A 14,993-nucleotide genomic window follows, 5' to 3' on the forward strand; every position below is an offset into this window, starting at 1 on the left:
AATTAGCTATATTGTATACATGCAAAGATGAGAAACTTTGTGGTTGTTTCAATTTTTAGTTTGCAGACTAGAAAAAGGTGTATTCAACAACAATGATAATCTCATAATAGAAAAGAAACAAACAGTTTTTACAAGTTAAAGTTCACAATGGTGCATACTAATTAACATGTCAGGTATGTACTATTGTCTGACTTTCTCTAGATATGAAGATCTATTTACTGCAAATCAGTGCTAATTTGCTTCTTCAAAAGTGGCAGCTAGTACGTAGAGTGACGGAACTAGAAAAAGAGTGAACTTGCATTCAGTATAGACTGAGTACTGTGTCAACTCATGTTGTTGGGATGTTTGGCAGCCTTCAGTGCAGCATTAAAAGTTGCCATGCAACTTGTTCATTCACATTTAGTGCTCACATCATCATCTAGTTATTTTTGCAAACCAACTTAGAATCTAGCATATTGCAGACGCAACTAGTTAGCGTCTACTGAATTGTATAGCGTACGTCAGTCATTACTATCTCATTGGACTCAAAAACCTAGCTGGTGCAAACTATCAATGTCCATCAAGACATAATAACAATACAAGAAGTTATTGATCAACTAAAGGACATAAAACATTAAAGTACACACAGTATATTACATGCATGATAATCTGTAATCAACACACTGTGTCAATTTCAGCTGTGTTAGAGGTGTTTGCAGCAAATATATGTGAAAGATTAGGCAAATTCTGGCTCTGCTTTATCCCACTTCTGACACCGTGTATACCCCCACACTACTTAGAACAGTGCAGCTTTTGGCGTTGACAGGATGAAACGACGAGTTTCAATATGATAGAGCTTACGTAATGGACATATTTAATTTAATTACTCGGACCTCCTTGATCAAACGCCGTTGCATTATAATTTTGTATTAATTGTCTGACATAGGAGTGCCTGTAGGCAGGAAGGTTCCTCCCGCAAAGTTCCGGCTCAAGAGGACATTCGGTCCCTAGGTCAGTGATTCTCTAGCGCAAGATGAAGGAAGTCTTGCTGCTGTCCGCATTTCTTTCTTCTCTGCACAGCCTCTGCGCAGGTAAGCTGCTGTAACATTTAAGAATCACACTGCATGTACATTCGTGTAGGGGACAGCTCCAGAAAAACCCTATTTCTTGCTATGTCCATGCAGCTGCTGCAGGTGTCGCTGTAGTTCTACATCAACTATCTTTTACATACGTGAATGATTAACATCTTGAAATAGGCTACCCGGAAGTACATTCTCCTTTAGCAGCAAAGTATATCTCTTAGTCTAGCTAACAGCTATAAGTCGGATTTAGTTAGGACTAGATACCCAAGTACAGTAAAAATTGTTTTAGTAATTGATACGCCTGTTTTCATGCAAAATAGCGCTCTAATTCATAAACTAGTGGCTATTGATACTAGAGTTGTGTGCGACATTATAGTACATCCGGGCTTTTGTTTGTAATTTCCAATGCTATGGAGGTCGTATCGTGAAGCGAGCGAGACTAAGGGAGTTATTACGAGTCGAATAGTGTGTAAAACGTCGGTCTTTGATTATGCCAACGATAGTGTTGGCCGATATCGATGTAGAAAATAACACGGAAGTGACAATGACGTACCTGAGGTCAGCTCAATGTTGTAGTGATTGCCAATTCTACTTGTCAAGCGAGGAAGTGTGCTTTGCACGTTTTAAGTTTCAGATTAAAATTTAATTAATGAAATCTATTTTATGTTTCCATCCGACTTTACAGACCCTCTTAGCGCGCGCAGGGTGACTAGAGTGAGGATCATCTAATGAATTGCAATATTATCAAATGTGAGCACAAATTTTAGAAATTTATCAAATTTATAGGTTTGGTGTTTTATTAATTTAATATTAATCCAACTTTAATATCAAAAGTTGAATGGGTACAAGATGTATGAGTAGAGTACTCAAAATGTATGATGGATGTGTGGTGGACTATGTCTGTCACACTCAGAAATATGCCACGCTTTCAATGGGGTTCAATCACTGAGTAGTATTTATGATTTGTTGTACCTGGCAAGCAGAGACAATGGACTAGGATTTGCCAAACATTCATGAAAAAGTTTATAACCAGAACAGTGTAATTCGTGTTTGTGATTGCCAGATCTTGTCGGACATAAACTATAGAACTTACCTGTCTGCAACTGCTGACACAAAATCAATCACTTTCTCGTAGCATACAACATTTTTATATGGGAACCTAACATTGTGTAACTATAAGTGATATTTATGTTCTGTATGTGAGATAACTTTCGTTACTGTACTATACTCTGATGACTACAGACCATTTACTAACTTGTGGTCACATTAAATGACAGTCGCTTTGTATGACTTTAGATAGAGTTTACAAGTAGTGCACTGAAAAGGAAAATGGCATCTAATTCATAATTCTCCACGACACTTTTATCATGGTTTTCAGAAGGCTCATAGCTGTAACAAACAGCTGTAATTACGAGTCGTGATATTTAGGTTATGAGCACTGCCAACAAAGCAGGTGCAACTTATGGTGGTTTTGAAAGCTTTTCCAGATCCTTGTGTGTGATATATTATTATAGCACGAGTTACTAATTAGAAGTGTTTTGTAGAATAACAGTTTATAGCCATTGAAGCTCGCTTTACAAAGTGTAATTACTACAGTGTAGTTTAACCTACAATCTGCAATGACTTGACTTTTTGATATCTTAAATACATAAATATTTGTTACAAACTTAGTATTAGAACATTGGTAATCAATTAAGAATAAGAGCAGAATAACTATGTTATTGACTGTCTTGTGTTGTGTTTCCAGTGGATTGCAGTTGGAGTAGTTGGAGTTCATGTAGTGTTGAATGTGGAAATGGCACCAGAACTCGGAAGATTAGTCAAGCAGCTACAATGAGTGGTCAGATGTGTACAGGACCATCAACTGAGATCTGCATAGTCACATCGTGTATGATTACTGTTATGGTGGAAGTCACACTCGTTGCTTTATGTGCAATGTTTATGTGATGTAGGTATGGCAACCAATCTAGGTACATCTCTTGGAGCAACAGTGATCATGAGTTCAGTCTTCAGTTCTGTGTTTGCTGCTGCAAAGTCTATAGATGGCAATCCAAAAGATGTAACTGGACAGAAACTTGTTCACGCTAATTGTGCTTCCACAAAATTTACCTTGAATCCTTGGCTTCGAGTTGACTTGCAGAAGGAATATCTTATGTCACGTGTTAGAGCTATCTTTTATGCTGATAAAGGTGCAAATGTGTATGTCTGTGTTGGTAACAGCTTAACAAACGATGGGAATGACAACAACAATTGTGGAAAGGCTCCATATGACAACTCTAATCATTTGGATGCAATATGGCGAGATGTTAGTTGCAGGCCACCAATTTGGGGAAGATACATTAATTTACAGAGAATAGTGACAAAGAACATTATTCAAGTATGTGAGGTGGCTTTCAACTATGGTTAGATGATGTTGTGGTGTAGGTAGATGTTGAATGAAGAGTGAAACGTCTTGTTGTTGTAGAGTTGGAGATTGCTATTCTAGTCAATAATATGAATATTGAAGGAACAAGTGTGGCAGTTGATGAGAATCAAGATTACTCTAATCCTATTGATTGTGGTGTCAGTCCTGATGTGACCAACTTTAATGCTCTCTTGCAATGGAAACACAACACAACCAATGATGTACCTGCATCTCCAAGTGTACAGAATACTGGTGTATATCAGATGTATGAGAATGGTGTGCAGCGGCTCTACATCAAGTCAGCTAGTGCCTCTTCCAATGGTCTATACACATGCCAATATACTGCAACTGATGGTTTGATAACGGCAAAGTCATTTACACTAAACGTCAATGGTATAAATACAGGAACATAGTTGTTGTGTTTAGTATTGTATTGCAATTGTTTTGTTGTCTCTAGTAAACTGTGAATGGAGCTCATGGTCTGATTGTACATCATCGTGTAAAAGTTTTGGAACTCACACTCGTACACGAGCACGTCTTAAGCAACACAATGGAATGGACTGTGTGGGGTTGCCAACTGAGAACTGTGACAGCAAACAACCACCATGTAAGGACAGTGTTATGTTATGTATCGAGTGGGTTGTGAAGGGAACGGTGTTATGTAGTTGACTTGTGTTAGGCTTAATAATTAAATATTTAACAGAAAAATATGGCTTGTTAGTATAAGCTCTTATTAAATGTACTCTTAGTATATCTGAATATCAAAAGGCATTTTCAACTGTGAACAGTGTCAGCAAGACCTACAAATTGACTAACACAGTACAGATTAATTAATTAAGTGAATGGACTGCAGCTAAATTATAATGTTATGCTGTAGTCAATGTGTACATGTGACAATTGCTGCTTCCTGTTGGATGTGGACATTTATATTATGGTACAGTTTTGAACCATCCTCACTTGGTTTGTGCGACTTTTTGCTTGTCTGTGGGACCATTACTACCATATAACTACATTTTAATTGTGTTTGTATCTTGTATACACTGAATGTTGAGTTTTTTCAACAAACATTAAGAATTGTTTAATTTGTTGACATGGTGATAAAGTGACAAAGTGGCCAATAGATTTGTATGCTTACCTGCTGTAGGAATTAGAAACTTGAAATGGAAACAGCATTTACTGTACTACAATTAATTTTTTGCATCTAAAGGTTACTTTGATTTGGCAATTGATTTTGATAGTTAGTTGGACATGCAAGGGATAATTGTTATTATTGTTGTTGTCAAGTTATGCTATGATTTCAGGTGCACCAACAGCTGGGCAGTCACCAGAAGTTTCTTTTGATGAGTCTTCAATGCAAGAGTTGAGTTGCACAGCTTCACAGTATTCTGGTCTGAGTGGAGACATTACATTTGGATGGTACAGAGAAGAGAATGGAGTTGATTCAGCTATTGTATTAGACTCTCGAGTGACAAATTCATCTGAAGATGATGAAATGGGAAATTTTACTGGGCACTTGAAATTTGCATCTGTGAAGCGTTCAGATAGAGGATTAATCAAGTGCAGGGCTTTTAACAAGTATGGTGCTAGCGATATGTCTTTAGCTACATCAGTTGATATCAAATGTGAGTTTGTTTTATGTTTTATGTAACATTAGAATTTGTTATAAGAGTGATGTACGTGTTGTTAGATGCTCCCGAATTTGTTAAAATTGCAGTGGGTGTGAAAGGACAAAGTATCACATTAAACTGTTCTGCTGTTGGTAATCCCTCTCCAGCTTATGAATGGAGAGGAGGCAAGAGTGCAACAGGATCTACTCTGGAATTAACATCACTTGAATTTAAGGATGAAGGGACATACACATGTGTTGCTAGTAACACTATTGAGGCTGGTGCTAAGTCCACTAATAATTCAGTACAGTTGAAAATTGAAGGTAACGTTAGTGTTTATTTATTGAAAATGTAGCTAACTAATTGACTGATTAGTTTAATTATTGAAATGTATTTGTTTGTGTGTTAATTATATATCTACATGCAGAGAATGAGTCATCGTCTGGAGAATCATCAAATTCTGTAATCTTAAGCTTGGGAGTGATGATAGCAGTCGCTGTAGCAGTAATTGTCATCATTCTTGTGCTAGTCATCATTGTTTTTGTTCTTCTGAGGTGAAGTATTTAAGTTACATTTATATATTTGTAATATTAAGTTTCTAAGTCAGTGTGTGGTTTAGGAGAAATTACAGGAATACTGTTAAACAAAGAGGAAAGAAGATATCAGAGCTTGCAAAATGTGATTGTTCTACTACTAATGCTAAAGCAAGTTCTGGGACAGAGGAATGTGTGGAGAGAAGCAATGATATGACAACCAACTGTTCTTATGCTACTGCAAGTACGTTAGCTATCATGATGTAAAATTACGTATATCATAAATAAATAAATAATAAATAAATAAAATAAATAAATAAATGAATAATAATAAATAAATAATAAATAAATAAATAAATAATAAATAAATAAATAAATAATAAATATATATTAATTAATTAATTAATAATAAATATATAAATTAATAATAAATAACTAATAAATAAATAAATAAATAAATAAAATAAATAATAAGTAAATAAATAAATAATAAATAAATAGATAAATAAATAATAAATAAATAAATAAATAAATATAAATATATATATAAATAACTAGTTTTTATTAAATGCTTTTCTACTGTATGTATAGTTTGCTTAGTTTTGATTGAAATAAGGTCTATGATTTTGAAATTTATCGACTTTGTGTGAGCTTGTTTGGTCAATAAATTGTATCACTGAATCTGTTGAACTAAAGTTTAATGATTGTGTACACTTAAGTTAAGATATTAATTATTGTGATCAGGCAGTCGATTCATCATTGTGGGTACATACATATAATTAAGTATCGCAATTCCTCTTACAGATACAGTCACCAGTGAATATGAAGAGGTTGAAACCGAACCCGTTGTAGTTCAGCAAGACAGGGAGAATGAGGAAGTCTATGAAAATATGGATGGTTAATCAGCATTTTAAAATTAATTCAATGTAACAAAGAGTAAAAACTAATTGATAATGATTTGTGACTTATAAAGGTTTAGAATGCATTTGTTAGCAGTAGGTATAGGTTTAGACTGTAGTGGTTTGAATTTTTGTCTCTAGTTTTGATATGACTGGCTTGTTTGTAGCTGGTAAGGTAAACTTGAAGTGAGAACTCAAAACAGTGATGTGTCTGTTTAAGTAAGAGTTAGACTGTTGATATCTACTTGTACAACAAGCACTGAACAGCTGCAGTGAAACGGTTTAAGTTAATTAACACAATATTCTTTCCCGATGTCAAGCTTTCTCAGCGAGTAGAGGCTTTGCTTACTTGAAGGAATGGCTGTGGAGGATACCAGATTGATTACAAGTTTTTTGTTTAATTTTCATTGTGTGTTAGCTGTGCTATTAGCAGTTGTTTTCATGGAACAGTGACCAGCATGCAACTTAATTATTGGGACCGCCTTGATCAAACGTTAATTAATACCATTGCATTGTGGCAGGCTCTCTCCCGCAAAGTTCTGGATATTAGGTCATGGTCAGTGATCCGTGATTTGCGGGATGAAGAAAGTCTTGCTGCTGTCCGCATTTCTTTTCTCTCTGCAAAGCGTCTGCGCAGGTAAGCTACCTGTAAGAATTAATCACACAGTGTACGCATATAGATATCAGCTAGTTGACTAAGAAACCCTACTACTACAGTAGTAGTAGGATTTCTTGCTTACTTATATTTTTAGTTGCCATGTCTACCTACTATAGCTACATAATGGTGTACATGTTTCGATCTCTAGGACCCAATTACAGTAAAAATTGTTCATCAACTGATATACACCTGTTTTCATTAGAAAAAATACGTTCTAATAATAGTAGTGGCTATTTAGTAGTAATATGTACGGAAAACCTCGCTAGAATGGTCATACAAAGACCGAAAACAGCTCAGTTTGATCCTCATCACTTCGCCGTCCTCTCTATTGCGATTTGGAGATCATTTCCGGCCAACCTAATTAGTTATGTGTTTTGTGGCCAATGAGCAGCTTGCGGTATGGGAAGTATGCATCATATTACGTTAATATCTATAATGCAATTAGTTGCCATGTCATTCCATATTGCCAAAAGTGTTGTGCACGTCACGCTTTCCCGGACAAGGAAGAAGGAAGGTCGAAAGTGCACGGAATTAAAAATGTCCGATGTCTGCCAGTTATTTTGAGCACTGAGTCATTCTCTAGTCTACATATGCAGCACGCTTGGCACAGTTTTATAGTTAGCTTTTGAGAATTTGTTGAGAGTTGAGTGCATAATTGTACACCATCTGTGAACTTTAGAGCTATAGCACTAACTGACAACATGCATGCCGTCTTCAAAGTTTGATGAATGAGTAATGTTTTATTGACTGTCTTGTGTTGTGTTTCCAGTGGATTGTATTTGGGGTAGTTGGAGTTCATGTAGTGTTGAATGTGGAAATGGCACCAGAACTCGGCAGATTAGTCAAGCAGCTACAATGAGTGGTCAGAAGTGTACAGGACCATCAACTGAGATCTGCATAGTCACATCTTGTATGATTACTGTTATGGTGGAAGTCACACTTGTTGCTGTATGTTTGTATATATAGGTATAGCAACCAATCTATCTGCCTCTCTTGGAGCAACAGTGACCATGAGTTCAGTTTATGATTCTCGCTTTGTTGCTACAAAGGCTATAGATGGCAATCCAAAAGATGTTACTGGACAGAGACTTGATGGTACTGATTCTGCTGCTACAAAATCTTCCTCGAATCCTTGGCTTCAGGTTGACTTGCAAAACGAATATTTTGTGTTACGTGTTGGAGCTCTCCTTTATTATGATCAAAGTCAAAATATGTATGTCTATGTTGGTAACAACTTAACAAACAATGGGAACAACAACCACAATTGTGGAAAGGTTCCATATGATGGCTTTTCCTCTAATGCAATATGGCGAGATGTTAGCTGTATAGTCCACCAGCTTGGGGAAGATACATTAATTTACAGAGAATAGTGACAAATGGCATTCTTCATGTATGTGAGGTGGCTTTCAACTATGGTTAGATGATGTTGTGGTGTAGGTAGGTGTTGAATGAAGAGTAAAATGTTTTGTTGTTGTAGAGTTGGAGATTGCTATTCTAGACAATAACATGAATATTGAAGGAAGAAGTGTGGCAGTTGATGAGAATCAAGATTACTCTAATCCTATTGATTGTGGTGTCAGTCCTGATGTGACCAACTTTAATGCTCTCTTGCAATGGAAACACAACACAACCAATGATGTACCTGCATCTTCAAGTGTACAGAATGCTGGTGTATATCAGGTGTATGAGAATGGTGTGCAGCGGCTCTACATCAAGTCAGCTAGTGTTTTTGACAGTGAAGTGTATACATGTCAATATACAAGAACTGATGGCTTTATAGTGTCAAAGTCATTTACACTGAATGTTCGTGTGGGTAAGACTGCAACACATACAGTTTGTTGAATTATCTGGACTTGTTTTCTAGTTTCATGTTTTGTCATGAAACCATATTCTATTGTTTGTAGCACAATGTTTGCTTCTAGTATTATCTGCAATGTTGTTAATTAATTTATTTTTAGTTTTAATTAATTTAACATAAGATTATAACAATTATCGTATTTGAATGATAGCAACATCGTCGTAAACGAATCATGAATACAACTAAAAGTTATGACAATTTTAGAAGTTAAAACAGAGTATAGTGTAAAACAAATGCATTTAATATGATGATTTATTACATGGAAGTGCAGTGTGAGCATATGGGTATGTAGTTCTAAAAGTGCTGGTCAGGTGGGGATATGAATATAAAGTATGAATTTACTATGACATTTTGAGATTTAATGGTCACTACGACTGCAGTGTAACTTTTAATAGAAACTTGTTAGAAAACTATCGTATAATATCAAATGTTTATATTTTGTGTATTTATAAGAACAATGTTTGACTTAATTATAACACAATACAATAATTATTGAACACAATTTCTGAAATGATTTTATCAAATTAGTGCAAACTTGTTGAATGAGTAATGTTCTATTGACTGTCTTGTGTTGTGTTTCCAGTGGATTGCATTTGGGGTAGTTGGAGTTCATGTAGTGTTGAATGTGCAAATGGCACCAGAACTCGGCAGATTAGTCAAGCAGCTACAATGAGTGGTCAGATGTGTAGAGGACCATCGACTGAGATCTGCATAGTCACATCTTGTATGATTACTGTTATGGTGGAAGTCACACTTGTTGCTTTATGTGCAATGTTTATGTGATGTAGGTATGGCAACCAATCTATCTGCCTCTCTTGGAGCAACAGTGACCATGAGTTCAGTCTACAATTCAACGTTTGTTGCTGCCAAGGCTATAGATGGCAATCCCAAAAGATGTTACTGGACAGAGACTTGATGGTACTGATTCTGCTGCTACAAAATCTTCCTTGAATCCTTGGCTTCGAGTTGACTTGCAAAACGAATATTTTGTGTTACGTGTTAGAGCTCTTCTTTATGATGATCTAAGTCAAAATATGTCTGTCCATGTTGGTAACAGCTTAACAAACAATGGGAACGACAACCACAATTGTGGAAAGGTTTCGTTTGACAGTCCTTCCTCTAATGCAATATGGCGAGATGTTAGCTGCAGTCCACCAGTTTGGGGAAGATACATTAATTTACAAAGAATAGTGACATATGACATTCTTCGTGTATGTGAGGTGGCTTTCAACTATGGTTAGATGATGTTGTGGTGTAGGTAGGTGTTGAATGAAAAGTAAAATGTTTTGTTGTTGTAGAGTTGGAGATTGCTATTCTAGACAATAATATGAACATTGAAGGAACAAGTGTGGCAGTTGATGAGAATCAAGATTACTCTAATCCTATTGATTGTGGTGTCAGTCCTGATGTGACCAACTTTAATGCTCTCTTGCAATGGAAACACAACACAACCAATGATGTACCATCTTCAAGTGTACAGACTACTGGTGTATATCAGATGTATGAGAATGGTGTGCAGCGACTCTACATCAAATCAGCTAGTGTCTCTTCCAATGGTCTGTATACATGTCAATATACTGCAACTGATGGCTCTATAGTGTCAAAGTCATTTACACTGAACGTCAATGGTATAAATATAGGAACATAGTTGTGTTTAGTGTTGTATAGTAATTGTTTTGTTGTCTCTAGTAAACTGTGAATGGAGCTCATGGTCAGATTGTACATTATCATGTAGTTTTGGAACTCACACTCGTACACGAGCACATCTTAATAAGCAACACAATGGAATGGACTGTGTGGAGTTGCCAACTAAGGACTGTGACAGCAAACAACCACCATGTAAGGACATAATTTCACATAACAAGCTTTCTCTTGTCCTCATACTTTTGTTTGGAAGTATGACGTTAGGAGAGTGGTTGCATGGTTATGTGAGAGACTACAAATAGGAACAGTAGATATAGGTAGCACTGAGTGTCATGAAGTTGGGTTGTTTCAGTTTGTTAATGTATAGTAACTGTATACACTCAAGTAACGAGTTATGACATCAAAAACATATGCAACAAACCTGAAATATGACTTGGTAGAATCAAGTTTTTTCAATTAATTTAAAAATTTATATGTTTCAATGGTGATGAAGTTACAAGAGTGATCTTAATTGATTTGTACTTGGCAATTGATTTTGGGTAGGTAATACACAACTGGACATCTAGATGCTAAAATTCTTAATGATATGATATTTTAGGTGCACCAACAGCTGGGCAGTCACCAGAAGTTTCTTTTGATGAGTCTTCAGTGCAAGAATTAAGTTGCACAGCTTCACAGTATTCTGGTCTGAGTGGAGACATTACATTTGAATGGTACAGAGAAGAGAATGGAGTTGATTTAGCTATTGCATTAGACTCTCGAGTGACAAATTCATCTGAAAATGATGAAATGGGAAATTTTACTGGGAAATTGAAATTTGCATCTGTGAAGCGTTCAGATAGAAGATTAATCAAGTGCAGGGCTTTAACAAGTATGGTGCTAGTGATGTATGTCTTCAGCTACATCAGTTAATGTCAAATGTGAGTTGGTTTTATGTTTCATGTAACATTAGAATTTGTTATAAGAGTGATGTACGTGTTGTTAGATGCTCCCGAATTTGTTAAAATTGCAGTGGTTGTGAAAGGACAAAGTATCACATTAAACTCAGGGGCGGCGGAGCCGGGGGGGCTGGGGGGGGGCTAGAGCCCCCCCAACTTTATCAACTTTATGCTGTAGAATTTCTGCTTTCTGTAATGTTTACCCTTTCAGCCCCCTCAACTTTCAACTCGCTCCGCCGCCCCTGATTAACTGTTCTGCTGTTGGTAATCCCTCTCCAGTTTATGAATGGAGAGGAGGCAAGAGTGCAACAGGATCTACTCTGGAATTAACATCACTTGAATTTAAGGATGAAGGGACATACACATGTGTTGCTAGTAACACTATTGAGGCTGGTGCTAAGTCCACTAATACTTCAGTACAGTTGAAAATTGAAGGTAACGTTAGTGTTTATTTATTGAAAATGTAGCTAACTAAAAGACTGATTAGTTTAAATATTGAAATGTATTGGTTTGTGTGTTAATTATATATCTACATGCAGTGAATGAGTCATTGTCTGGAGAATCATCAAATTCTGTAATCTTAAGCTTGGGAGTGGTGATAGCAGTTGCTATTACAGTAATTGTCATCATTCTTGTGCTAGTCATCATTGTTTTTGTTTTGCTGAGGTGAACTATTTAAGCTACATTTATATATTTGTAATACTAGGTTTCTAAGTTAGTCTGTGGTTTAGGAGAAATTACAGGAATACTGTTAAACAAAGAGGAAAGAAGATATCAGAGCCTGTAAAATGTGATCATTCTGCTACTAATTCTAAAGCAAATTCTGGAACAGAGGACTGTGTGGAGAGAAGCAATGATATGACAACCAACTGCTCCTATGCTACTTCAAGTAAATATTAATTAACATGATGATGTAAAATTACATAGAATATGATATATATATATATATATATATACAAGCCATGTAGCCCGTTCTTCGCCCAGGCCAATTAATTAAGTTAATTAACACAATTCCAGCGTCTAGACTCTTGGAGCATAATAAAATTCAATTATCTAAGCGGAGACACCCATGGACGACCATAAAGTAGATATCCGTCTGGTCATTGGAGCATTGAGTTTCACGGCAGAAATTCTTTGGAAAATGCTTCCAGCAGTAGTTGTCAACCATGCAAGGCAAATTTTTGTTGAGGGGTTCGCATGGTCCGTGGATCATGTTAGTCATGACATCACCAACAAAGCAAATTTGAGCAAATTTAGCAGTAGAATTTTCTGGAGGAGCAAGACCTCCGATAGAATGATAGATTTGTCCCTGAACTTTGAAACAGGGATTCCAACCGGTGCGAGCTTTAATTTCATCACATCCAAACGACGTCATCTGAAAACCCGAGTTATACGCTCGCGTGTTTGAGGGGAAACGCTGCGCTTCAACTGATTGTTCCAAAAGGAGATCGACCAATGGGGTAGGCGGTTTGGGTATGGCGGGTAACAAAACTTTTCCGCCACTGCAGCAGATGCCTGGCGGTTCCTTCTTCCACGTCAGTGCTTCGCAGTGTTTGCACTTGATGTTAATTTGCCAATGTTGTTAGGAGTAGGCCTTAGTGTAAGATATCTAATAGAAACGTTTAGTAAACGACGGCGACATGCAAGATAGAGGAGAATCTGTACGCCAAAGGACCGTTTATGGTATTGCTATAACTATGATTTTCCATAAGCATCGATGACGGTATGCATTGCCTACATAGACACAGTTCCAAAAAGGAGACAACTTGGTTAGAAAGTATAAGAATATTTTAGAGGTACGTGATTATTGACGCACGTGCTAAGCGCGTGTTGAGAATGACGGCGGTGCTAATCGTTAACTCTTTCATTGGCTGGAGAAGAAGTTTTGGTAGTAGCTTTTGCGATCCGTCGAGGGGCAATGCGCTAGCGCTGTGAGTCAAGCCAGCGAGTAGCTTCGTTAACTTTTTCTTTTCGCAGTAATAACTCTCGTCGCTTTGCCTTTGACGAAATAGCAGACAGAGAGCGCTTTTTGGGAGGCATTTTGACAGTGTACAGGCGGGTTTGCTGTAATGACAACTTTTTGTCGCGCTCTAGCCAAACAGCAGAGCGCTTGTGACGTCACAATAGGTGACGCAACAATGAGTAGGCATAGGATCAGGCCCGTAGGAAGCAAATAAAGTGGTACGGCCTAACGCACGCTAAAGGGCGTGGCTTTTAATTTAGTGCGCGTTAAAGCAAGAGACCAATGCTCCAATTAATGTCTGTCAGTCTGGTTTCAAATTGAATGCCTCCTTATATGTGTTTGTTTTTCCTCTTCTCTCTCTTTCGCTCGCGCAGAGAAGGGTCTGGCTAGGCGAGGCTACAAAAAGTGGTGCGGCCATGGCCGCACCAGCCGCACCGGCTCCTACGGCCCTGAGGATGACATCAAGAAGTACAGATGAACGCCAGCAACGATTAGCTATTGAACACAGACTACCGAAAACGTCACCAGTTGCTATTCCAAACTTAGAAAAGGCCGCATGCTAAAAGAAAAGCGAGGAAGTGCGGCGGTTTGCGAGCGCATAGGGAACAAACTATTTGTGACGTCCGATTATCAATAAAACGCCAACACAAAGCAAAGTACAGGGTACTGGCCACCGCAAAGAGCACCAGTTGCTTTACGAAAGTAGAGAAGGTTATGTGCTAAAGGAGGAGCGGAAAGGAATAGCGGTTTGCGAGCAATTGCGAACTAAAAATTCAAAATGGCTGCGCCCATGGGCCTACTTTCCTTATATATATATATATATATATATATATATATATATATATATATGTAAGTTGTTATAATGCTGTTCTACTGTATGTATAGTTTGCTTAGTTTTGAATAAGGTCCATGATTTTGAGATTTATTCACTTCTGTGGGAGCTTGTTTGGTATTATAATAAATTGTATACTGAATCTGTTGAACTAAAGTTTATTGTGGACACTTAAGTTAATTAAGATTATTAATTGTGATCAGGCAGTCACTTTATTATTGTGGGTACATACGTAAGTATCACGATTGCTTACAGATGCAGTCGAATATGAAGAGATTGCAACTGAACGCGTTGCAGTTCAGCAAGACAGGGAAATTGAGGAAATCTATGAAACTATGGATGGTGAATCAACATTTTAAAATCAATTCAATGTAACAAAATCTCTTTGATAATGATTTGTGACTTATAAGGGTTTAGAATACGTCTGTTACCAGTAGCCATAGGTTTAGAATGTAGTGGTTTCATTTTTGTTTCTAGTTTGACACGACTGGTTTGTTTATAGCTGGTAGGTAAACTTGAAGTGAGAAGGACAATGATGTGTCTGTGTGAGACTAACGATATCTGCTTGTAAAAAGAGCACTGAACAATGAAAACAA

At 37.0% G+C, this 14,993-nt stretch overlaps 2 protein-coding genes across 2 annotated transcripts; both read left to right on the forward strand.

The window, feature by feature from the left end:
- Positions 1–1,006: 1,006 nt before the first annotated feature.
- LOC134185392 (uncharacterized) lies at positions 1,007–6,773 on the forward strand. The gene is made up of 10 exons (XM_062653173.1): positions 1,007–1,070; positions 2,809–2,949; positions 3,014–3,463; positions 3,526–3,858; positions 3,923–4,072; positions 4,767–5,087; positions 5,153–5,395; positions 5,500–5,626; positions 5,692–5,849; positions 6,410–6,773. Exons 1-10 carry the CDS (start codon positions 1,013–1,015, stop codon positions 6,505–6,507), a joined length of 2,079 nt encoding a protein of 692 aa, XP_062509157.1. The 5' UTR covers positions 1,007–1,012; the 3' UTR covers positions 6,508–6,773.
- Positions 6,774–9,898: 3,125 nt separating this feature from the next.
- On the forward strand, positions 9,899–14,917 carry LOC134185393 (uncharacterized). The gene is made up of 9 exons (XM_062653174.1): positions 9,899–10,256; positions 10,319–10,648; positions 10,710–10,859; positions 11,263–11,535; positions 11,617–11,694; positions 11,882–12,037; positions 12,142–12,268; positions 12,334–12,491; positions 14,653–14,917. Exons 1-9 carry the CDS (start codon positions 9,899–9,901, stop codon positions 14,754–14,756), a joined length of 1,734 nt encoding a protein of 577 aa, XP_062509158.1. The 3' UTR covers positions 14,757–14,917.
- Positions 14,918–14,993: the final 76 nt, after the last annotated feature.

Source organism: Corticium candelabrum, chromosome 10 (genome assembly GCF_963422355.1).
Source record: "Corticium candelabrum chromosome 10, ooCorCand1.1, whole genome shotgun sequence".
Classification (NCBI taxonomy): domain Eukaryota; kingdom Metazoa; phylum Porifera; class Homoscleromorpha; order Homosclerophorida; family Plakinidae; genus Corticium; species Corticium candelabrum.